General features: G+C 40.9%; 2 protein-coding genes across 3 annotated transcripts in view; one reads left to right on the plus strand and one right to left on the minus strand.

The window, feature by feature from the left end:
* RPGR (retinitis pigmentosa GTPase regulator) overlaps positions 1-25,810 on the minus strand; it is a 307,056-nt gene that overhangs the window by 94,620 nt on the left and 186,626 nt on the right. The window lies entirely within an intron of this gene.
* Positions 8,362-25,810, plus strand: part of OTC (ornithine transcarbamylase) — a 75,751-nt gene continuing 58,302 nt past the window's right edge. The window contains exons 1-3 of the mRNA XM_086387679.1: positions 8,362-8,564; positions 23,387-23,525; positions 25,604-25,685. Coding sequence (XP_086243805.1) covers positions 8,488-8,564; positions 23,387-23,525; positions 25,604-25,685 — 298 coding nt within the window. The 5' untranslated portion in view covers positions 8,362-8,487. The remainder of the gene's footprint in view (positions 8,565-23,386; positions 23,526-25,603; positions 25,686-25,810) is intronic.

The raw sequence follows: 25,810 nt of genomic DNA on the forward strand, positions 1-25,810 counted from the left end.
TGGATGCTTGGGGCTGGTGCACTGGGACGACCCAGAGGGATGGTATGGGGAGGGAGGAGGGAGGAGGGTTCAGGATGGGGAACACATGTATACCTGTGGTGGATTCATTTTGATATTTGGCAAAACTAATACAATTATGTAAAGTTTAAAAATAAAATAAAATTAATTAAAAAAAATAAAAAAAAAAAAAAAATAAAATATGACACAAATCAACATATCTTTGAAACAGACTCACAGATATAGAGAACAGACTTGTGGTTGCCAAGGGGGTGGGGGAGGGATGGATTGAAAGTTTGGGATTAGCAGATGTAGGTTCTTATATATAGAATGGATAAAAGCAAGATCCTATAACATAGCACAGGGAACTATATTCAACATCCTGTGATAAAGCCATAATGGAAAAGAATATGAGAATATGAAAAAGAATATGTATATGTACAACCGAATCACTTACTGAATAGCAGAAATTAATACAACATAATAAATACACTATACTTCAATAAAAATTTATAAATAAATAAAGTAGCCCAGCTTGTTTATTTTTTAAATTTAAATTTATTTGTTTTAATTAGAGGCTAATTACTTTACAATATTGTATTTGTTTTGCCTTAATTGTTAACAGATACTTCACCAAAGCTTCCCAGATAGCTCAGTTGGTGAAGAATCCACCTACAATGCCGGAGACCCCGGTTCAATTCCTGGGTCAGGAAGGTCCACTGGAGAAGAGATAGGCTATCCACTCCAGTATTCTTGGGCTTCCCTTGTGGCTCAGCTGGTAAAGAATCTGCCTGCAATGCAGGAGACTTGGGTTCAACCCCTGAGTTGGGAAGATCCCCTGGAGAAGGGAAAGGCTACCCACTCCAGTATTCTGGCCTGGAGAATTCCATGGACTGTATAGTCCATGGGGTCACAAACAGTCAGACACAACTGAGCGCTTTGACTTCACTTCACCAAAGAAGATACATAGATAGCATGTGGAAAGATGCTCAGCATCATTAGCCTTTAGGGAAATACAAACTAAAACCACAATTAGAAACCACTACATACCCATCTGGGTGGCAACTATGAAATATACTGACAATGCCAAGTGCTGACAAGAGCACAGAGCAACTGGAACTCTCATGCTTTACTGGGGGAACCACAAAATGGCACAGCAACTCTGGAAAATATTTTGGCAGTTTCTTCAAAAGTGAAACATGTACTTCCCATATAACATGGCCATTCTACTCCTAAGTATTTACCCTAGAAATAAAATTTCTGTTCACACAAAACCCCATACATAAATGTTTGTAGCAGCTCTGTGTGCAAGTTCCAAAACCAGGAAACAACCCAACTGTCTCTTAATGGGGAATGGATAAACTGTGATATACCCACACAATGGAATACTAGTCAACAACCAAAAGGAAGAAACTAATGACAAACACAACAATACAGATGAATACCAAAGGCATTATGCTGAATGAAAGAAACCAGTCTCAAAAGATTACCTAATGTATGATTCCATTCACGGTACACTCTGGAAATGGCAAAGAATAAGGAGAGAGAAAGCTCAATACACCAGGAATTAGGGATAAGAGGAGGATGTGACTACAAAAGGATTTAAAGGAAGGTTTTTGAGGGGAACTGTTTTGTATCTTGATTGTGGTGGTGGCTACATCAATCTATACATATGTTACAACTCATAGCACCACACACACACAAGTCATTCACTGTGCTAATTCTAAAAGTTTAAAAATTACAAAGCATATCAAATACATTCATTTAACCAGAAGAATAGAGAGATAAAAAGAATATTGTTTTCATTGGCAGATAAGGAAACTAACTTATGATGTCCAAGGTCATTCAACCAATAAATGATAAGTTCTGAAGTAGAACCTGGACTTATGAAATACATGATTCTTTTCCTGTTGTTTTCCATGAGTATTAAATTTCAAAAACCTAGCCAAATTTTGTATTAGTTAGCATGCATTTGGTTGTGTGTGTGTGTGTGCTAAGTTGCTTCAGTCATGTCTGACTCTGCAACCCTATGGACTGTAGCCCGCCAGGCTCCTCTGTCCATGGGGATTCTCCAGGCCAGAATAATGGAGTGGGTTGCCATGTCCTCATCCAGGGGATCTTCCTGACTCACGTCCCTTATGTCATCTGCATTGGCAGGCAGATTCTTTACCACTAGCACCACCTGGTTGTTGGTAACAAAAATCCCAATTGGAGTGACTTAAAGAAAAAGATCATTTACCGTTTTATTTATAATTTTATCATTTATTTTTATTAATGTTTTTGGCTGTGCTAGGTGCAGACTTTCTCTAGTTGCTGCAAGCGGGGGCTGCACTTCCTTGCGGTGCTTGGGCTTCTCATTGCAATGGCTTCTTCTGTCACAGAGAATGGACCCTAGAGTGCACGGGTTTCAGTAGACTTGGCTCCTGGGCTCTAGAGCACTGGCTCAGCAGTGGTGGCACACTGGCTTAGTTGGCACTCAGCTTGTGGGATGCTCCCGGACCAGGGATCAAACTTGTGTCTCCTGCATTGGTGGGCGGATTCTTTACCACTAAGTCACCAAAAAAGCCCTTATTATTTTACTGAGTTGGCCAAAAAGTTCATTCAGGTTTTTCTGTAACATCTTATGGAAAAACCCAAGCAAACTTTGTGGCCAACACAATATCCAGACGGTAAAGAATCCGCCTGCAATGTGGGAGACCTGGGTTCGATTCTTGAGTCGGGAAGATCCCCTGGAGGAGGACATGGCAACTCACTCTAGTATTCTTGCCTGAGAAATCCCATGGACAGAGGAACCTGGTGGGCTACAGTCCATGGGGTCACAAAGGGTCGGACACAACTGAGCCACTAAGCATAGACAGCACAGAAATGTATAACAAGGTGTCCGGTGGTAGGAAGAGTGTGAGATTGGTTGATTTTACAACTCAATGATGTCATAAATGATCAAGATTCCTTTCTTCTTTCACTCTGCCAAACCACAGTTTCATTCTAAGGCTGCTTCTCCTCATGGCCACAAGATGCCTACTGGTCTCAGACAGATACATGCTTCTTTATTCATATCCGGTGGAAGACAAACTACAGGCAACAACCCAACAGAGCTTGTAACTGAAGTGTGTACTGTATGCAAATGCTGTGGTTTCTTAGGATCTTAAAGACTCTAGACAACCCGCCATAAAAAGTATTTATGTAAATAGTAACCCTTTGAAATAAACAGAGCCTCTCACTGCAATTAACAGCCATATGTCTTATTTGTACAGAGCTCAGATTTGCAATAGATCTTTGGCTAAATAGCTATGTCAATGTTTTTAGACACTGAACGCCATGTTTGGTTGAAGCTGAAGGTGAAAGTCACTCAGTCATGTCAGACTCTTTGCAACCCCATGGACTGTAGCCTGCCAGGCTCCTCTGTCCATAGAATTCTCCAGGCCAGAATACTGGAGTGGGTAGCCATTCCCTTCTCCAGGGGATCTTCCCGACCCAGGGATCGAACCTAGGTCTCCTGCATTGCAGGCGAATTCTTTACCCTTTACCACCTGAGCTACCAGGGAAGCCCATGTTTGGTTAGCATGTTAAAATTTCCCAAGCAGTGTCATAGCCCATTTTGATAAAACCTTTAGTTGAACAGATAAGGACTCTGAGGGTCTTAGAGGAGTCCAGTGACTTGGCCAAATTCACCATTAGTGACTCACCCAGAGATCACATTTGATCTTCAAATGTCCTTCCCATAATTCTTTCCTTTATGTAACATTGATTCCCTCTTCAGTGCTTAGATTTCACTAGGGAAGTGCAGTAGCGATTTCAAAGAAATATTGCAAGTTCATATACGATACTTACAAGCTCTAAATGTCAGGAAATGATTTTTATATCCCTAATTATGACATTTAGCTATTTGGAATTTTAGACCAAGTGTGATTACACTTGAAACCCTGGAGTCTATTTAACTTCTCCATCTCTCTTCCCTTACCATCCACCCAATTGTCCTGATAGGTGGATTCTAAACCCTAAATCTCTCTTCCATCCATCTCTAGTTTTCCATTTCCACAGCCCTAGTATGTTCTCCAGTGTTCTTGCCTGGAGAATCCCAGGGACGGCGGAGCCTTGTGGCCTGCCATCTATGGGGTCGCACAGAGTCGGACACAACTGAAGCAACTTAGCAGCAGCAGTATGTTCTCAGGCCTTTATTATTCTATTTATTTACCTTTACTTGGAGGATATTTGCTTTACAATATTGTGTTGGTTTCTGCTGTACAACAAGGCAAATCAGTCATAACTATATACATATATATATATATGTATATATATCCTGTCTGTCTTGAGCCTCCCTCCGACCCCCTCAATCCCATCTCTCTAGGTCATCACAGAACACCAGGCTAGGCTCCCTGTGTTATACAGCAGCTTCCCAGTAGCTATCTATTTACACATAGTAGTGTATATATGCCAATGCTACTTTCTCAATTAGTCCCACACAATAACGTCTCTTTGTCTCCATTTTCTCCCCACTGTACTTCTTACACAGTGCTGCTGGATTAAAGCCTTCAAAACACAATGCAGACAATGGCATATGTCCCCCTGTCTGCCCCAGCTCTAAAACTTTGATAATCTTCCTCTGACGATAGATTAAATTCTTAATTCCATAATCTGGATTTCAAGGCCCTCAAGAATCTGGTTCCATTATTCCTTTCCAGTCTTGAGAGAATCCTCCTTTCTGTGTGGGAGTTGTCAGCTGACAATGACTTGCAAGAGCCAATCTTACACCTCTCTTCCCAACTCTGTGTTCAGTGATGTCACTTTGTAGCCTGAAGCTGTCCACGGTGGGAACATTTATACCACACAAATTGGTCAATGCCACAAGTCAGAACTTTTTTCTTTTTTGAAGAGCTGGTTATTAAATATTTACCAGCATACCACCAGGTACAGGGTAACAAGGACCAGACCTGAGAGTGTTTGAAATGCTATAGGATACAAAGATGTTGACACTGAAAGCCCAAATCAGAGATAGGAGGGCCCTGAAGAAACGAGTAAGAAGCAGAGCACTGAAAAACTTTTAAGTAAGTAGACCTGGGCAAAGACTGGGTTCCCATAGAAGCAGATATTGAGAAAGGGATTTGGGTTCAAGTAGTTTATTTGGGAGATGATCCCAGGAAGCACTGGTAGGGGATGGAGGGAAGTAAGACAGTGAAGGGAAGGCAGTTAATAGAGGGTGAATCGACAGGCAGGTGACTACTGTGGGCGATCAGGGCTTAGTCCCACTGGGGACCTATGGAAGAGCATGTAAAACATGCCTCATGGTTGCCCACACAGGACTGAGGAATATGAGGACTTTATTCTCAGCCAGAAAGCTATAGGCCTGTGCACTAAGAAGTGACAGGGGACTTCCCTGGTGGTCCAGTGGTTAAGACTCTGTGCTTCACTTGAAGGAGGCCCAGGTTCAATCCTTGGCTTAGAAACTAAGATACCTGCATGCGGAACAATAAATACAGAATTAAAAAAAAAAAAGTGGCAGGTATGCTTCCCCAACAACAAAAGTCATCACCCCCTCACCATGATCTCTGTCCTAGGAAACTCTTACAGATGATTTTTTAAAGCTTATTTCTATGCCAGTATTATCCTAACAAGTTGCTGTTTTATGCATTTTATGTAATAAATTTCATCTGAAGTAATGCTTAATCCCAAACAATGATACAATGGATGAAAATTTCAAGTAGAAGAAAACTTTTGGGGGAAGGAAGGATTTTGTACCTGAAATCACCATAATAATAATCACTCATTATTATGGTGTGATTAATAATAGGTATCAATAAATGTAATCACAATAATAATCATTTATGGGAAAAAAGACAATAGAAAAATAGTGTATTCCAATTATAGACTTATTCTCTATTTCCTTCATTTTGAATAAAATATTATGTCAGGAAATTTAAAAAAGAATTGGCAGGTATGTAGGGGAAGACCAAATACCAAGGGGATACAAACAGGACGTGGATGCTCATGGTTTTGTGTTTTTCATAGCGGGCCTGGTGGTGGCAGGGCTTCATTTACATGGTCAAGGATAGAGTGGATCCACTCCCCTAATTCTTGTTACCCCACACACCCTATTTGTTCCGTTGGGTCTATCTTTTGTAGCCCCCCTCCAGTTTTGACAATTCCCTAATTCATTCCAGTTCATCAAGGATCAGTGCTACTTCCTCCAGGAACCCCACCTAATCCCCAACCACCAGTAATGGAAGCTGGATGAGGGACCCTCCAAGCTGGAGGTCCCAAAGGGCCTGAAGCAAGGGCACAAGGGATAAGCCCTACCTTCTTGGTGCGGATGCACGAGGTCAGGGGACAGAGACAGAAGTTGTGCTCTGGAGTCATTCCAAATGGTGAACTCCCTGTGGGAAAGGACTCATCGTTCCTGGTTATCACTGTATCCCTCAGAGCCCGCCCAACACAGAGCCCCGGCCTACTGGTGGTGGTGGTAAAGGAGAGGGAATGAATGAAGGGCTGGGTGAACAAAGGAACTAGGTCAGAAGCCAAAGCCGGCAGTTGAAGTGGAATTAGAGGAGTCATGGGGGTGGTCCATAAGAGCGCCTGTACGAATTCTGAGGACTGATGGCAAACCCTGTATGCTGTCTTTCCACCTGTGACCCAAATGTTCATTGAGACAGCTTGTCTTTTGGGATTCAGTGAAATGACCTTTACGCTCATTGCACTTGTGGTACAGCACCTCTCTTCCAGTCTCTCTGGGGGTTAAGTGGAGGGTAAGCTTTTCTTAGTCCTTTCTGGGAGACTGAACTCCTACCTGCATAGAAGGATGAGGGTTTGTGAGTCACTTTGGCATCTCAGCAGTGCTGCCCACGTTCTCTGCCATGTGGCATGGCAGACTGCATGGTTTCTCCCTGAGCTTTGTTCAGATGAATTGTTTGTGTGGGTAGCATCCTTGACTGAAGAGGTGGGCTTTACATCAGCATGCAGTTGAGTGCAGTTTGCCCACTTCTCTTCGTGTCTCCCTGCAAGCATCCAGTTTCCTTCCCTGTGTTAGGTAGATCAGATCTGTTCACTAAAAGCTCTCCAACAAGAGGCCAGTTTTGTCACTTCAACAACGCTTTTAAAGCGATCTTTTCAAACAGAGCTGCCATCTCGTCTCCCACGTGGTGCGCTCACTATCTGCTTTCTCACCACCACCACCACCCCCCGACTCCCCGCCCCGCCTGTGCAAACAGTCTGCCTGGAATAGTCTTTCCAGAACAGAAGATGTGGCAGAGGTTTGGAGATTTCAGTCTTTCCCTCTATATCCCACCTCATTCTCTGTGAGTAGAAGGGAATCGTGTCAATAAATTTCCCTGCTACTAATTATAACATCATATCACAACCCTCCCTACCCCTGAAGTGGTCATAGTTGGTTTTAAAATGGCACTATTTTTTTTTTTGCATTCCACAAACATCAAGCAAGTGTTTACCTTGCCCTCTTACTCTGCCTCCCACCCTCCCCAGCTCAGAATTCTCCCTTATCTGTGATGAGGTTGCACTTTACCTGGATGTCTCCAATACGGTGTCCCCTATAGGCATCTGTTATGGGTATTTATTTACAGATCTATGACTTTTACCAAATTCTAAAGTCTGCAAAGATGAGATCATCCTCCTTCCCTGAAATTCCAGTCTCGCCCAGTATCTGCCACAGAACAGATTTTGAAAACATCCGATCTACAACTACGGATGAACGAATGAGTGAGGGTGAACCTCTGGATTGGCCCCTTAGTTGCCCAGATAGGCTGCAAGGGGAGGAACATTTGGTACCCCCCCCTCACTTATGCAGATGATGGGTTTCTGTAGGAGTTAACAGGCAGCTCCTTACTTATTGAAGACCTACTATGTGCAAGGCACAATGGGAGCTCCAGGCTTGAGATCTTTTTACTCCATCTCCAGCCCCTCTCCAGCTTTTGTGCCACACACACACACACAAAAAAATACCTTCCAGGGCACGTCTTTCTGTTTGTTTTTGTGGATAGGCTGAGGCTTAGAGGGAGGAAAGTGCTATTACTGAAAATACTCAGGGATGTCATGTCTACATCTGGAGTTTTGCATTGCCAATTCGCATTTTCTGAATGAGTTATTTCTATGTACCTTCGCAGCAGCCAGCCCTGCAGTCTCTTGCATATATTATACGCTCAATGAGTACTTGTCAATTGATTTGGTACAAGTATGTGACAGCATAAATATATGATGAAAAATGAGGAGTCTAAGCACCAAAAGTGTTAGGATTCCGACCCCCACCACCACCAAAAAAAAAAAGAAATACACAATGGTGGAGCATGGCTTAAAGTTCAAATACTCCTGGACCCTGCCCTGCACTATCTCTAGCCTGGGGAACTTGATAAGGTAGTTGAAGGGCAATATTACCTTTGCTCTCTCACTGTGATCGAAACCACTCTTAGCTTTCAGGTGGACCCCACTGGCTACCTTGGTGCGGCATTTTCAACAGCACAGAATCACCCTTTACACGATCAAAAGATGCTGTTTCATCTAAGGACCCTGTTGAACAATGCAGCTCTTAGAAATGGTCACAATTTCGTGGTTCGAAATTTTCGGTAAGTGATGGCCAGAGACTAGAGTCTGACTTAGGAGCCGTGGTGATAAATGAAGTTCTATTCTGCAGAGGAGTGCCACCTCCTAAAGCTGCTTTCTGCTATAGTGTTTCTGTTATAGTGGCAAGTTCTATCCTTATTGTAGACAGCTGTCTCTAATTCCAGCTGAGCTTTCATTCCTCAATCCCCTGTAATCAGATTTCACAGGGTGCTAGGGGTGGGGTTGGGATGGGGGGACTGTGGCAGGTATAACAGACTAAATGTTCTTGACATCTTCCATTTGCGTACATTCTAAAGGAGCAAGTGGCTGAAGGAAATGAGAGAAACTAATTTCCATGGGGCCTTCTGCTTGTATTTAGGTCAGCCTGAAAACAATATATCATTCTAGAGCATGGGGATTGATTCATTCTTTAAAAAAACAGACCCCAAAAGAATGACTAGATAAATACTTGCAAACTGCTGGAAAGAAGCCTTGTATGTGATGATGATAATGATATTTTTAAAAGAAAATCTAAATTTAAAATCAATTTCTGAATTTTTTGTTAGCATGTGAAACGAGGCTGTCTCCAATGAATTCATTAAAAAGCTACATCCTGGGACTTCCCTGGAGGTCCAGTGGCTAAGACTCCAAGCTTGCAATGCAGGGGGTCCAGGTTCAATCCCTGGTCAGGGAACTAAGATCCTGCATACCTCAACTAAGACATGGTGCAGCCAAATAAATATTGAGGAAAAAAAAAGCTACATCATGCTCAGAATTAGTCAATTGTCTATGCACACAGTCGAAGGCAGTGTGGAGCCTGTCCCCCAGGAAACGAGACAGGGGTGATGGGTTAATCAGGGGAGCAATGCTCTCAAATTTGGACATTGTTCCCAGAAGACTTCTGGAGTAGTTGCCTGTTAACAATCAGAATTTTCCCAGTGCCTCTTGACAACCTAAACCAATCTCAAAACGACCTCAATGACTTCCTAAAGTTAGAAGCTTCTAGTCTGAAGTTTTCTCCCACTGTTAAGTGGCCCTGGGCCTCCCCTCTCTGGGCCACCTGACAGCTCTGGACTCTCTGGACTCTACCTTTAGCACCACTCAGAAGCCAGAACGACGTAGTAAATGATACTGTAAATTACACCCATAGAATTAGATGCAGCTGGGACCTCAGAGCTACAGAATAACGCCTTCTCTTATTTTATAGATAAGGCAAATGAGGTCCAGAGAGATAATGAGGTTTACTAGTTAGTGGCAGAGCTAGACAACAGAAGCCAGAGGAAAGCTCAGGTTTAGAGTCTAAAGAACTGGGTTCAAGGCCTGTCACCACCACTTATTGGCTATATGACCCTGAGCAAGCTACTAAACTTTTCTTTGACATTGCTTCACTTACAAAATGAGAGAAAGTGTAATACATGTTCTGCCTACATCACAGTGTGGTTCAATTATTAATTTAATAAATAGCTATTGAGTGCCTACTTTGTGCCATGCCCTAAGCAAGGTGTTGGAGATACAGCGGTAAATAAGATAAAAAGTTATTTCATTCCAGACACATGAATTCACAGTCTAGCAGTAATCTGTAAGATAATTTGTGTGGAAATTGTAAAGTGACAGGCAAGTGTTCATTATTTTATCATTCCATCCCACTGAGTTACATCTATTAAGAGTGTGATGAAATTTTATTCCATACTTTTTTAACAAAGGCTCATCACTGAGCTAGAAATAATCAGCTGAATGAATAACCAAAGCTTGGAGCTTAAATTTATACTTTTCTTTGAAAACCACAGTGATGATTTTTTACCATTGAAAGTGAAAGTGTTAGTCACTCAGTTGTGTTTGACTCTTTGTGACCTCATGGACTGTAGCCCGCCAAGCTCCTCTGTCCATGGAATTCTCCAGGCATGGGTTGCCATGCCCTTCTCCAGGAGATCTTCCTGATCCAGGGATAGAACCCATGTCTGTTACGTCTCTTGCATTGGCAGTTGTGTTCTTTAGCATCTGAGCCACCAAGGAACTCCCCCCTTTTAACATTATTACAAGTTAAATTTTTGCTACTAAAACCTCTTCCATGTATTTAGGTAGGAAATTCCAGTGGTCCAGTAGTTAAGACTCCATACTTCCACTGCAGGGGGCACAGGTTTGATCCCTGGTTGGGGAACTAAGATCCCACATGCCGTACAGCGCAGCCAAAACCAAAAATAAGAAACAAATATTTAGGCACTTTGGGGTATTTATTAACATTCTATTTTCTATATCCAGTAGCCAGACTATGACTCTGAAAATCCTGGCTAGCTGTCTCTCACAGTGAGTCAGGGCTGAGGCAAAAGTAAGACTAAATCACCTCAAATCCATACTGGCTATTTGAAAATACAAAAGCCTCGGATCACCCATGTTATTAGAAACTATAGAGAATGAGTCTGTTGAAAAATGACTTAACGTGGAAATGCTGTGATTTTCATGTGGCGTGAGTATTTTTCTTTCCTACTCTTTTAATGAGCCACACTACCCGTTAGATGAATTCAGACTTGCTGATCTCCAGTAACACCTACTGGGGCTTCCCACGTGGCACTAAAGGAGAAGAACCCGCTTGCCAATGCAGAAGACATAAGAGACACAGGTTCGATCCCTGGGTCGGGAAGATCCCCTGGAGGCAGGCATGGCAACCCATTCCAGTGTTCTTGCCTGGAGAATTCCATGGACAGAGGAACCTGATGGTCTACAATCCATAGGGTCTCAAAGAGTTGAACACAACTGAAACGACTTAGCAAGCACTCGATAATACCTACAGTCTTTGATGACCCATTAACAACAGAGAAAATCTTCTTGTCATCTCCACCTATATGGTATTTTTACTTTGATTTTCAGCCTTCTTCAGAGATTCGGGTTCTTTTTCAACCCCACCAGCCACCCCCCACCCATCTCTCTTGGAACGGTGGAGGGTCCCTGTTATGAAATATACCACATGCGTTTAGCACTAGGGAGCAGTAAGAAATACGTGGTTAGGGTTTGGCAATGCCACAAGTGGGGGCTTCACAGTTTTGAAGTGAGCAGCCATATGGCCATGGACGTGATAAAATAACCACTTGAGTGAGGCTAAAGCCATCTACACAGGCTCCCAGATCAATCATTTTTAGTCAATTTTCTTTCTTTTTTTTTTTTTTTACACAAAATCAATAGGATCAGACACCAAGACTGCCAAAAACACCCAAATCCATCGGCTTTTCATCTCACAAACAAGGCTCGAGAGCCTGGCTGTGTTTGGATAATAGACAGTATTCTATGATTTGTTGCCTATTACGGGAAACACAGCTTTTAAAGAAACCACTAAAAAAAAAATTCTTTCTTTATCAGAGAAGACCCATTTGTAAGTGCAGTTCAATTTCATCTCACAAATAGAAATTTCTTCAGAGAATATTGAGCTAAGCCACCCAATTCTGTGGAGGTTATGGATTGGAGCCGGAGGTGACTGGTTTTCAGGTATTTCATTCCAGACCTCTCTAAGGGCTTACAGAACTCATTAAGTTCCCTTCATCCCACACACATGCCCATCTACACACACGTGGACACACATACACAGACATAGCCATTACAGGCCATCCGTGCTCTCATGTCATGGACAGAAGATAGTCCTCTTTGATTATTCACATTTTCCTTCATAACTGAAAATAAATGCCTTTAAAAAAACATATTTCTTGACTTCAGAAAACTCTGCAAGGCAAGAGACCAAGAAAGGAAGGGTCGCGATGTTTCCCTTGGCCAAGAGTAGAATTGGGGTTTTATTTCTAGTTTGTTATTTTTAGTAATTTAGCGATTTACCCAAGATAAAAGAAAGAGAGGTGGCCACAGATTTTCAACAGTTTCTGGTTTCCAGCCCTTTAATAGTAAGTCTACATGAAGCTAATCCTTATCCCAGTCTTCAATTTTCAGATGAGGGCTAAGTTTTGCAGTTTTAGAATACTGACAATCTAAGTTAGCTTTGACATCCTTTAGTCACCCAGTTATCAGTAGTAATTTATACTGCATACGACCATGTGGCAATGGTGAGAAAGGCTGCAAGTATATTTTTATTAATAAATTATCATTATGTCTAAAAATATAGAAATTTGGAAACAATTTGTGCTTTGATTTCCCAGATCAATAGGATCATATTCAAGGGTTTTGTGAAAAAAGAGTCACTCTCCCTGGCACGCATTGCAATATGCAATGCATATTTTTTTCTGAGATGGAAACAACAGGATGAAATGAAAGTTTGGCCACTGAGAATTCAGCTGGCTCCAGTGTGGCCTGTGGGAAATCTTGTATATATGAACTTCATGAATATTGTGGAAGACAAAGACATGAAGGATCACTGATTTGTAGTTCACTTTCTTACTTTTTCAAATGAGGATTTAAGGCCAAAAATGGAAAATGATTGGAGAAGGCAATGGCACCCCACTCCAGTACTCTTGCCTGGAAAATCCCATGGACGGAGGATCCTGGGAGGCTGCAGTCCATGGGGTCGCTAAGATTGGGACACGACTGAGCGACTTCACTTTCACTTCTCACTTTCATGCATTGGAGAAGGAAATGGCAACCCACTCCAGTGTTCTTGCCTGGAGAATCCCAGGGACGGGGGAGCCTGGTGGGCTGCCGTCTATGGGGTCGCACAGAGTCGGACACGACTGAAGCGACTTAGCAGCAGCAGCAGCAGCTCTTTTCATTCCATTGCTTGATGACTTTGATCCTTCCACACTGATCAAATTGGCCAAACTACCCTTATTCAATATTTCGCCCCCTTTTAAAGATAAGCAAAAGACCTCAGTAACGAAGGAAAAAAACACCAAGAAAGTATGCCTTTTGTATCAGTCTGTAATGTTAAAGAAACCAAAAAATCTGTGCCATATCATCCATTGGCCCTCTCTTATGCCTCCAGAAGCTAAAGTCTTTATCTCAAATTCTCCATAGGGATCAAAATATCATTTAACACTGAGTTTTTTCCTACTCTGGCAAAGTCTGTTTCTGACTGACCACATTTTACTCAAATTAAGCACTTTCTCTTCCAACAAAATACAATTATACAAGGGAACACATCCAGGTCTTCCCCCAGACTCCAAACAGTTTACTAGAGCTGGAAAATGCACTCTAGCAATGAAAGGCTTCATTCTGCCAATAGAGAATTCTCTTCCATTTTTTAGCTAGGAAGATATTTGGGTAAAGCTAACACAAGGGTCTACTATTACCTTGGCCTAACTTCTTAGCATTCAGTGATCTAGGGTTGAAAAACATCTGTAATTATTTTTTGAAGGGATAAAATTAATGTGATGAATGAGTCTTGCCTTTTTTCAAAAGCTCTGGCTTTAACCCGATTGCCATGACAGTTTTGATGGAAAAATCTATACATGCTTCTCATTGTTTTCTCCAATACTATATCCTCCCTGTTATGTGTTGGCTGAAAATGATAATGTGGTTTAGGGCTGGTTTACCAAGGAGACACACTTAAGTACAAAGAGACCAGGCATTTTATGGGAACACTGAAATAGTCATTCTGGCCTTGGTTTGGGTGCTCATGAACCAGACTGGGCTGCTTCCAACTGAAGCACAGGGTCTCTATGAGAACTTAAAAGCCATTTAGGTCAGCAGTTTTATCTGGCTAACTAACTAGAATGTGGGTTTGTCACCAGAAAGCAAGAAATGCTTAACACAAACAAGGAAAAAAAAGGAGGGTGCCTGTAATGGAGGTATTTTGACATGGTACAATTGTGGAGGTTTTCAATTTTCCTCTAATTTTTGAGTAGCTCAGGAAAGAGGTGTGGCAACTCCATTTTGGAGCCAAGGGGAGGTCTATGAGGAGACAGTAAACAGGATAGGAATTTAAACTGGAACCATTGTGTTTGCTTTCCTTCCAGTGATAAACTGTCCTGGTTAGCTCTTGATATCTATGAAAAACAGGTCTTTTTCCCAAGCCAACATTTCCTGCCCCACCTCCTGGATAGAACTGAGAAAAGGTGGTGGCTGCTCTAATGGTCTTTCAATGGTGTAAACATTATGAACCCCTTAACCAGGTGAGATATAACTTTAAAAAAATTTTCCAGTTAATCACTCAAACCCTCTCAGGCTGGTATGACAGATGGACAGGATCTACTGCTCCAATCTTTTTGTCCCCAAGAACCTTGGGAACTTATTCTGTCCAAAAGGGGTTCATGGAAAGAGGTAACCAAAATATTGGTATGCTAAGTCGCTTCAGTCATGTCCGACTCTGTGCAACCCCATAGATGGCAGCCCACCAGGCCCCGCCATCCCTGGGATTCTCCAGGCAAGAACACTGGAGTGGGTTGCCATTTCCTTCTCCAATGCATGAAAGTGAAAAGTGAAAGTGAAGTCGCTCAGTCGTGTCTGACTCCTAGCGACCCCATGGACTGCAGCCCACCAGGCTCCTCCGTCCATGGGATTTTCCAGGCAAGAGTACTGGAGTGGGGTGCCATTGCTTTCTCCGAAATATTGGTATAGTTCATTATTAATGTATTTCGGATTTGACCCTCATGGTACTATGGACAAAAACTCATCCACCAGGTACTCTCACCAGTTTTCTAGTTTTTGCACTTGTCTCAGGCTACTATCTGTAGGATTTGAGGTTATAATGCTTTTTTTTATTTCATGTGTATATGTCCAACTATTCTTCCCAACAGTGCAAATACTGTAGAACCTTAGGGAATTTCAGCTTTAGCAACATACCAGGCCGCAATCAATTCTCCTCCATGACTCTTAGGCCTTGTGTTCAGCCTGGACCACAGCCCACACTTGCTCTTGCCTCAACATTAATTCTTTTGGGGGTGGGGCAATTTGGTATCTTTTTTGGTCATCAGACTTCAGTCAGGGCCTTAAAAATCCATCATGGCGAATCTCTCTAAATTCATGCCCAGAAATCTGCTGAATTCCTTATACAAATTGATTTACTTCTACCTCATTCAATCATTCATTTACTTAAGAAATATTTATTGAATGCCTACTATATTCCAGGCATTGCAAGCAGCACTGGGATATATTAATGAACAAAACAGGCAGGACCTCTGACATCGTGGGTCATGCAATTTAATGGGAAGATTAAAAGTAAGAAGTGAACAGGGACTTCCCTGGTGGCCTAGTGGTTGAGAATCCACCTTCCAATGCAAGCAACTTGGGTTCAATCCCTGGTTGGGGAACTAAGATTCCATATGTTACAGGGCAACTAAGCCCAGGCACCACAACTATGGAGCCCGAGTGCCACAACTAGAGAGAAGTCTGCATGCCATAACAGATCCCATGTGCTGTGACTAAAACTCGATGCAGGCAAAAATAAATAAATCGATTTTTTAAAGACCTTAAGAAAAAAAAAGTAAGCAGTGGACAGACACAAATAGATTGGGTTGGCCAGAAAGTTCCTTCTGGTTTCCAACCTGAACAAACTTTCTGGCCAACCTGCTGTATTAAAAATTGTGATAGGTGTTTTGAGGAAAATGAAGCCAAAGCAGAGATTACTTGGTACAGGGAAGGAGTCTCATAGGAGGTGGTATTTAAGCCCCCAGCCTAAGGATGAGAAAGAGAGCTTGACAGCTGTGGGGCGAGTGTTGTGGACAGAGGGAGGAGTATGTGAAAGGAAGCCTGTGATGGGAATGCATCTGGAGTACAAACAGTTGTTCCTTTGTATGGTCCCCACACGAAGGAATTTTAATTACCACAGTTTTCTCAAGTACACAGTTCAAATTTCAGTTGCCATGGGACATTAATTGGGTTTAGTTGCCTAAAGTAAAAATTTCATTGCTGGCTCAGTTCAGTTCATTTCAGTCGCTCAGTCGTGTCCAACTCTTTGCGACCCCATGAACCGCAGCACTCCAGGCCTCCCTGTCCATCACCAGCTCCCAGAGTTTACCCAAACTCATGTCCACTGAGTCAGTGATGCCATCTAACCATCTCATCCTCTGTCGTCCCCTTCTCCTCCTGCCTTCAATCTGTTCCAACATCAGGGTCTTTTCAAATGAGTCAGCTCTTCGCATCAGGTGGCCAAAATATTGGAGTTTCAGCTTCAACATCAGTCCTTCCAATGAACACCTAGGACTGATGTCCTTTAGGATGGACTGGTTGGATCTCCTTGCAGTCCAAGGGACTCTCAAGAGTCTTCTCCAACACCACAGTTCAAAAGCATCAATTCTTCTGCGCTCAGCTTTCTTTATAGTCCAACTCTCACATCCATCCATTGCTGGCTCTTCAGTTCACAAATCACTGTGTACATAACAGATGCACTTCATGATCGGTGGCCAATCACATCACTTCTTTCAAAGTCTGTTGCTGATTGCTCACTGTGCAGCTGTTACCCAGTTCACCTACACACATTAAAGAGTATAGTTGTTCTGCCTTCTCTTCTTCCAGTGATAAGCCTGTGTGACACTTTAATAAAAAATGGATAATTAAAAGACAGAGTTGTCTGAAAGAGGTGAAAATGCAGCAGAGAAAGAAAAATAATAACATTGACAAGTTAAATGTGAATGCAAATGTATTTATAGAAGAAATAGCTGACTGTGGGGTTGTTGACCCTGCTACTATTTGAGAGGTTCTAGCTATGTAGCTAGAGAAACTTAGTGAAAACAAACTTATCGACATAAACGAGTATAGTGGTGTGACCAAAAGTATGAAGATATTCCAGAGGAAGTGATACCAGTAAAACATTTCACACTAAAGGAATTCTCAGGACTTCCCTGGTGGTCAGGTGGTTAAGACTCTGTGCTCCCAGTGCAGGGGGCCCAGGTTCAATCTTGGTCAGGGAACTAGATCCCACGTGCTGCAACTAGAAGATTCCACATGCCATAACTAAGACCCAGAGCAGCCAAATACTAAATATTTAAAGAATTAAAGGAATTCTCAGAGAGATTTCACAATATTAAGAGTTCAAAGAATAAAATGTTGGAAGTGGATTCAAACTTAGAAGTATAACAATTCACCAAAGCGTAACAAACGTGATAAGACAGCATACACTGTTCAAACTACCTGATAATTTTTACAAAGAAATAAAACACTGTAATTCTTGATGTTTCTAATGTTTTAAATGACAATGTACTAAATATATATCAGTTTTACTCTTTTATTCATTTCCTTAAGCCTTTATAACTGACTATAAGAGAGTTTGTAATGTTTTGCCAAAAAAACTTAAGTCACAGAACAATTGTGATTTCTCCCTTTGATTATTAAGGTTATTTTACATGGCTTCAGATTTAATAGTTATTTACAGTCCCTCACTGCTGTGCAAAGCCAGAACTGTTTTTTTTAAATAGCTTATCTGCTAAGATTTATTGGTTTATTGGAGGTGTGATTCCACAGTAACAGGAAGGAGGGCAACATATCAGCTGCTGCCCTGTGGAGACTAGAGACACAACAGGTATTCTTCTGATCTCTTGTGGTCTAAGGAAAAGAATTTGAAATAAGGCTTCTGTCACTATATAAATTTGAAAATGAATGGTCTGGACAAGAAGGGAATATTCGAGCAGGATGTTGGTGTCTTCTATTTTTAAACTCAAATCTGTCAATGGAGAAATAAAAAGAGCCTCTCACAACACAATCCCAAAAGCAGAATATCAGCCCTAACTCTAACCCTACCTCCAACTTAGAAATTTCTTAAAGTTTGTAAGGACAAACTTGAGAAAGCTTCAGAGACCTTTTACCTCTTCCAATCTGTTTTCTGTTTGGGCAATAAAGAGCTGGAAGTTGACGCTCTTGCAGCTAAAGGGGTTGCTGCCCCTCCTCTTTCACCATTATTTTGCTATTTCCTTTCATGGGAAGGGGGGAGAAAAATCAGTGCTCTTCAAAAGTTCTATTTCCTTTTCATTTCCAATTATTTTTCTCTGAGATTCAACCACACCACCACAATTCTAAAATCTATGATATGCATTCAATGAAGCATATAGTCCTGTGAGTACTTAGAGCAGAGTAGATGCAACAAGGGCTTCCCCGGTGGCTCAGACAGTATAGAATCCGCCTGCAATGTGGGAGACCTGGATGCAGTCCCTGAATTGGGAAGATCCCCTGGAGGAGGGCGTGGCAACCCACTCCAGTATTCTTGCCTGGAGAATCCCCCTGGACAGAGGAGCCTGGTGGGCTACACTCTATGGTGTTGCAAAGAGTTGGACATGACTGAGCGACTAAGCACACAAATATAACAAAACCCTATAGGGGCTGAAAGTAAGGGAGGATACTGAATCCCTTAAGTGTTGGAGTTTGGCAACTCAGCTTTCGTGGGCTCCAATATAGCCAGGAGTCAGAGCTTGAACTCTAGGGAATTAAAAAAGGCCTGAAAATTAGCCCGTGGTTTGTTTTTCCTGGTTTTGATGGATGCAAATTCAACAACTATAGTGATATTTCCCAAATTTCTTGAATCTAGGGAGTGGGGTTTTCCAGGAAGGTTTTTTCCCTTCCCCTTTTAATATAATATCAAGTGACATCTTAACCCATGGAATATTAATGTGTTATTGTAAGACACAGAGTCAAGAAAGTTTGTCTTCTGTGATTTTATATTGTTTGGACCTTATTCCAGAAGAAATAATACTCTCAGAGCTGCCTTAAATGTTGTTGACTTAAAAAAAATGCACAACATGAGAGTTGCGAGTTAAGTTTTATTGCGGTGTGGATGCAAAATGAGGTGCGGACTGCAGCCTGGGAGACAGCACCTCAGGTAGCTCTAAGAGACTGCTCCAAAGAGACAGTGGGGAAGGTCAGTATGTATGAGATTTTGGTGAAGGGGAAGTACATGCAATCAAGCACATATTTTTCCAGAAGGTTTCTACTAGTCTCGGGAAGCTTTTGCTAGTCATGAAGAACAGTCATCACTGTGAAGGATTTTAGTGCTTTTCTAAATATGGGGAGATACAGGAATTGGGCTCATAAAATTAGCTCCTGAATTTATCTAACTATCTAAAGATCTGTCCTGCCAGCTTTTCCCCTGAGCACAGAGTGCCTCATTCCTGCTCTCCACCCTGAACTCCTTTCATGGAGTGTTGAACGTCAGCAGCTACAGTAGCTCATGATTTAATCCTTGTAGAGGTAGATGGTAAGTGCCCATGGCAAGTACCTATTTGTAGTTGACAGTGTGAATTGGGAAAGATTAAGCTGCCATGCCTCCATCCCAAGCCAGACATGTTAAACCTGTTTACAGATCCTAGAAGGATCCAACTGACAGAGAAAAATGCATGAATACCAGACAAAGGATTTACTTTTCAACAATATCACTACTTGTATATTCCAAGCACTCAATAGTACTAGATAGTATCACTAGTTAATATTATCAGAGTCAAACATAAAACCGACATACACACATAAAATTAAATTTCCTGCCTAATTGCCACATCTCTAAAGTTATCAAATTGTTTTCTGTTACTACCCAGATCTTGGACACAATTTTGTAAGCTTTTTACTAGGGTTTCAGTAAAAGGAAGAAAATGAATATCTATTCTAGAAACTTCTTTAGCTAGCAATATTTTTTGTATACTTACAAATTTATTTTTACAATATCTAAATCTTATTCTACACTTTAAAATTTTTATTTCTTTTTTATGTTTTGTTATGTGCATAATCTATTAGGATAGTAATACATATAAGTAAGTAAACATATATTGTAGATCTATCTTCAAAATTTTTTAATGTTTTGCATCTGTAATAAAAAAATTGAGACAATTGCTTTAAAGAAATTTCCATCTGAAGAGTATTTGAATCATACATTTTTAAAAGTTGAAGACAATGGTAGGTCTTAGGAATGTTGAGCAAAATTTTAATGCACATATAGGCTGAAAACTCTAATCTTTATTAGAGTTGAATATATCATTAGATCTTGTATTAAATCTATCAATTAATCATTAGCCAGCTAACCCACAAACCCTCCATCTTTATGGAAGCCCCTTTCCTTACTAATTAGAATCTCTGAAGGGCTTTATCTCATAAAAGGTCTACTGAAAAAAATCTGTTCACCTTCTGAACATTAAACAAGCTCTGCTAGAAAGTTGGATACTTAGTAAAATATACATTTGTCTGAGTTATTTGACATCATGCAGTGAAAACAACAAATTGAGAGAATTTGTTATTTTCCTACTTATTATCTTGTTATCAATGCAAAAAGACATAAATTCCACCAGATAATTTACTCTTCATCTCAAGTAGCACAAGCTTTTTTTTGTTAGGCTGGAGTTCAAGCATGATTATTTTCTGACAGTCATTTTACTCCAAGTAAAATGAATGCTTAATATACGTGGTAAATCACAATTTGACTTTGGTTATTCATAATTTCTAATGGTATACAATACTAATTATTATTAAATAGAGAGAACACTGAGAATAAATGCTGTCCATTTTATATACTGATTATCCCAAATAACAGTTACTGTCATCATAATGTAACAGAATGTTAAAATGGGACTTGGTCTCAGTTTCTGCCCAGGCCCAATAGGTTCTGGCTCTTTCCTCAATCCGAAGTGAGATGCTAGACCACTAAAACAGGGGTTGCAAAGGAGGTACACAAGAATTAGTTTTGTAATCCACTGGTGATTGCCTCCAGCTTTTACAATGGATTGTAGAAACCAGGAGGTGAGTTGTAGATTTGAAGAGGATTTTACCCATGTACCATTGTATAAACACTAAGATCGTGGCATCTGGTCCCATCACTACATGGCAAATAGAAAGGGAAAAAGTGGATGCTGTGACAGATTTTATTTTCTTAGGCTCCAAAATCATTGTGGACAGCGACTGCAGCTATGAAATTAAAAGATGCTGCTAGAAAGGAAAGCTATGACAAACCTAGATAGCATATTAAAAAACACAGACATCACTTTGCCAACAAGGGTCCATACAGTCAAAGCTATGGTTTTTCCAGTAGTCATGTATGGATGTGAGAACTGGACCATAAAAAAGGCTGAGCACCGAAGAATTGATGCCTTCAAACTGTGGTGCTGGAGAAGACTCTTGAGAGTTCCTTGTATAGCTAGGAGATCAAACCAGTTAATCCTAAAGGAAATCAGTCCTGGGTGTTCACTGGAAGGACTGATGTTGAAGCTGAAGCTACAATACTTTGGCTACCTGATGAGAACAGCCAACTCACTGGAAAAGACCCTGATGCTGGGAAAGATAGAAGGCAGAAGGAGAAGAGGGCAGCAGAGAATGAGACGGTTAGATAACATCACCAACTCAATGCACATGAATCTGAGCAAATTCTGGGAGATGGTGAAGAACAAAGGAGCCTGGAGTGCTGCAGTCCATGGAGTTGTAAAGAGTCAGACACGACTTAGCAGCTGAACAGCAACAACAACCATTGTATACGATGTGCCTCACATGGATGAGAATTATTCCCTCACTTCAAGACTAGGGCAAGTGGCTATAGTGGCACTAATATCTTCAATAGGAGAGCTTGGAGACATAGTACAGTGATGTCAGGCCTATAAGTGGAAAATATAGAGAGGGACTGGCTGGCTTGCTATTTTGATGGCAGAACAAGAGTCTATGCTGGGACGGACTCAAGTCTAGTCAGAGCAAAGAACATGCAGGGTTTCCCAAGAACCAATATGGATGAAGAAAGAGACCTATCATGGTGCTGTGTCACATTATGACCAAAAGACTTCCTGAAGCACCCAGGTTGGGGAGATCTCAGCAAAAAGAGTTTGGATATGTTTCCGCCATCAAGAACTGCTATGAGAAATTCCCAGTGACGAGAGACTTCTTCCATGGAGCCTCAAAAGTACCCCAGAGAAGAATCAGCCTCAAACACCTATACCAATGCTAGATTCTTAGAACAGAACCAGACTTTGCCTGGCCCTTAACTCCCCACCTTCCTTTGACTTTACTTGGAGGAACTAAAGGTAAGGAAACAGAGAAAACAGTTCATGGTTCTCCTTCCCCTGTGGAGGAGGCCAGCTTAAATTAGGCATGAGCTGGAAGGAAAAGGGTATTAACCTGCAGTACATTTCTTAAAGTCAAAAAAATTATCATTATTATTATACATTCTTTAACCAAGACTCTTTGAGGGAGTAAAGTTAGCAGAGAACTTTTTCTTTCCCTGAAAGTTACTAGAAAAGCCACAGGGTCCACTGTAGCTGACCGGGGACAACAAAGAACAATTCTTCAAGGATAGATTTGAAAGGCAGTAGAGGAAAATGAATGAAATTGTTTTCTCTTGTATGTACATACATATTCTATTTGTACCATCTAATGATTTCAATTACGGGGCTTCCCTGGTGACTCAGTGGTAAAGAATCCACCTGCCATTGCAGGAGACTTGGGTTCCATCCCTGGGTCGGGATGGTCCCCTGGAGAAGGAAATTGGAACCCACTCCAGTATTCTTGCCTGGGAAATCCCATGGACAGAGGAGCCTGGCGGGCTACAGTCCACGGGGTTGCAAAGAGTCAGACTCAACTTGGCGACTAAACAACAATGATTTCAATAGTACTAGCTAAAATTTATCAAATACTTATTATATGCCAGACACTATCTGATTTCCATATATCGAATAATTTCATCCTCACAACAACTCTACAAGCTTCTTATACTCATTTTCTAGGTGAGAAATTTAAGTGCAGAGAGTTTGGGTAACTTGACTAACTATGAAGTAACAAAGCCACTTATGATTATTTTCAGCGCAGAATTCAACCTCTTTCCTCAAGTTTTTCTTTTCTCTCAACATTCAAAAAACTGGATATCTCAAATGTAAACCACAGCCATATCAATTTGAAAGCATTAGCACTTTGCAGAGACACGAGTTTACACGTGACTTGCTATATTTTGTTTCAAAAATTAAACAATGAATTACCATAGGACATGGGTTTTGTTTTCTTAAATATATATTTTTCTTTTTCTTTTTCATAGATGTGGGCAACCACTACAGAATAAAGTACAGCTGAAGGGCCGTGACCTCCTCACTCTAAAGAACTTTACAGGAGAAGAAATTAAGTATATGCTATGGCTATCAGCAGATCTGAAATTCAGGATAAAACAGAAAGGAGAGGTATGTGGTATTTCCATATTACCTTCCACTGTTACCAATCAGTCTTTTTTTTTTTTTCTTTCTATTGGCTGCATGGCATGGCATGAGGGATCTTAGTTTCCTGACCAGGGATCAAACCCATACCCCCTGCAATGGAAGCATGGATTCTTAACTACTGGACAACCAGGGAAGTTCCAATCAGCCTTTTGAAAGACAGCCTTTACAAAGAAAGGGGAAAAAGAAAATACATTAAAATTCCTAAACAGTAGCTAAGTAATGAAATCACACAGGCAAGGTAATTGATTATCACTGAGTGCACAGGCATACAAAAAGCATAAAAATCAGTTATTCAATGGCAAGTCATTGCATTTCTTTCATGTGAAATGTTGAAAGTCATTATTAACTGAATCAGAACCTAAGGAATCATTTCTCTGGAATGATTTTATTTTTATCCTTACCTTCTTTTCTGTTTTGTAACAGATTTAAAATAAGGATGATATTTTTTTTTTTCCTAGCAACAAATTTCAGTGGTGGATGAAGATCAGATATTTCATCATTAGGATAATTTCAAAAAATTCAGGATGATGTGACGGTGTTAAAAATTTAGATTAGCAAAGAACCAATTAAAAGGTAACCAAGTAGGAGAAGAAATGGGATATGGTGCTTAGCTGGAAGCATTATTCTGCATTTTGAGCAATTTATGTTTGAAACACAATGTAGCAGCTTCATTTAGACTGCTTAACTGTGAAAGTGTTTTCATATTCCAAGCTTGTTCAAAAGCATTTGAAAGAGCTGGTTTCAGGTTGAGAAAGTTGTACACAACCTTGATTCTCTTATCTAGCTCACAAACTCTCCAAGTTCCTATGAATAAACCAAAAACAGGTGTGACTCCAAATGCTATCGGTTCCTATCGAAGACCTTGAAATAAGGAGAAAAGCCCCTCACCTCGAGACCCCAGGCTTTTGTTTTACACACTTTGTGGTGAGGAAGGTTAGCTGGCAGGAATCTATTTGTTCTAGAACTCATCCTATCAGGAATTCCATCTATAGCAGAGGAAGGAGAAAGAGCCCCACCCTACACCCAAACTCAGATTGTTTCTACATGACTTCTAGAAACAAAGCCTTTGCACTCTCCCAAGGATGCACGATGAAAGTGTATTTGAAACTCTGGGGTGTCATCTTTAGGAGTCTGAGTGCCCCATGTTGTGACAGAGAAGCATGTTCCTAGCTGAGAAGACACTTCCCAAACAAGCATCTTTGAAGTCATTGAACATCGGTAGAAGTTTCTTTTACTGAGTCTAAGCTTGCTCTGCTTGCCTCATGATAGGCCAATGAATCTGAGAGACAAGGGTTGAGGAAAGGAATACAACTTTATTCGGAAAGCTGGCTGACCAAGAAGACTGCAGACTAATATCTCAAAATAGCCATCTTATCAGGGTCTGGATGCCAGGCTCTTCTATAGAACAGAGATGGGGGAGGTGAGGAAGTAAAGTAAAAAGGACATTAATCTTGCAAATATGTCCTGGAATGGCCAGATTTAGGGATAGGATATGTTAATTTCTTCCTTCCTGTAGCCATCCACAGGTGGACAGGGTCCTGAACAAAGGCATTTTGGTTTAACATTCAGGAAGATGAGCAGGTTTCACCAAGGCAGCCCATTATATATGGACAGTATCTTTTTACTGAACAAAAGCAACTGGAAGCAAATGTTAAAGTAAAAGAAACAGATCCAACATGGAGTCAGTTCTTCCCTCTAACATTTCCACAGATTTAAGTAAAAAGATGGTTCAAGTATGAAATATCAATACATTTTGGAACAAGTGTTCAGGTTGAACCCAGAGCAACTAATATTACTTTCTCATTACATGTCAATAAGCTGTGGGGTTCCTCTTTCCTTCCCCTATTTGTATACAACAGGAAATAAACTCTTTAAATTCACTTTGTAAATAACATATGAATGCTTATTTGGGAGCAGTGTTAATTATTCTACAGTTTCTGATAATGTAAAGACTAAATCTTAAAATATAATCCTTACTAGTAGGTATAAAATGTATATTTCATTTTAATTAGTTTAATTGTATTATTATCCTTGACTTTCAGTATTTGCCTTTACTGCAAGGGAAGTCCTTAGGCATGATTTTTGAAAAAAGAAGTACTCGAACAAGATTGTCCACAGAAACAGGTGAGTTCACAGACAAACTTGGGCTTGTGTTGAAGAGGGGGCCAACGGGTGAGGACCTGGGAGGAGGAGCCCAGTGGTGGGATTTATCTGTCTCTTTGGCAACAACAAAGGGAAAACAATGTCAC

This window comes from Bos grunniens, chromosome X, assembly GCF_055505025.1.
Source record: "Bos grunniens cultivar Pamir isolate PY7600 chromosome X, Bosgru_T2T1.0, whole genome shotgun sequence".
Lineage (NCBI taxonomy): Eukaryota > Metazoa > Chordata > Mammalia > Artiodactyla > Bovidae > Bos > Bos grunniens.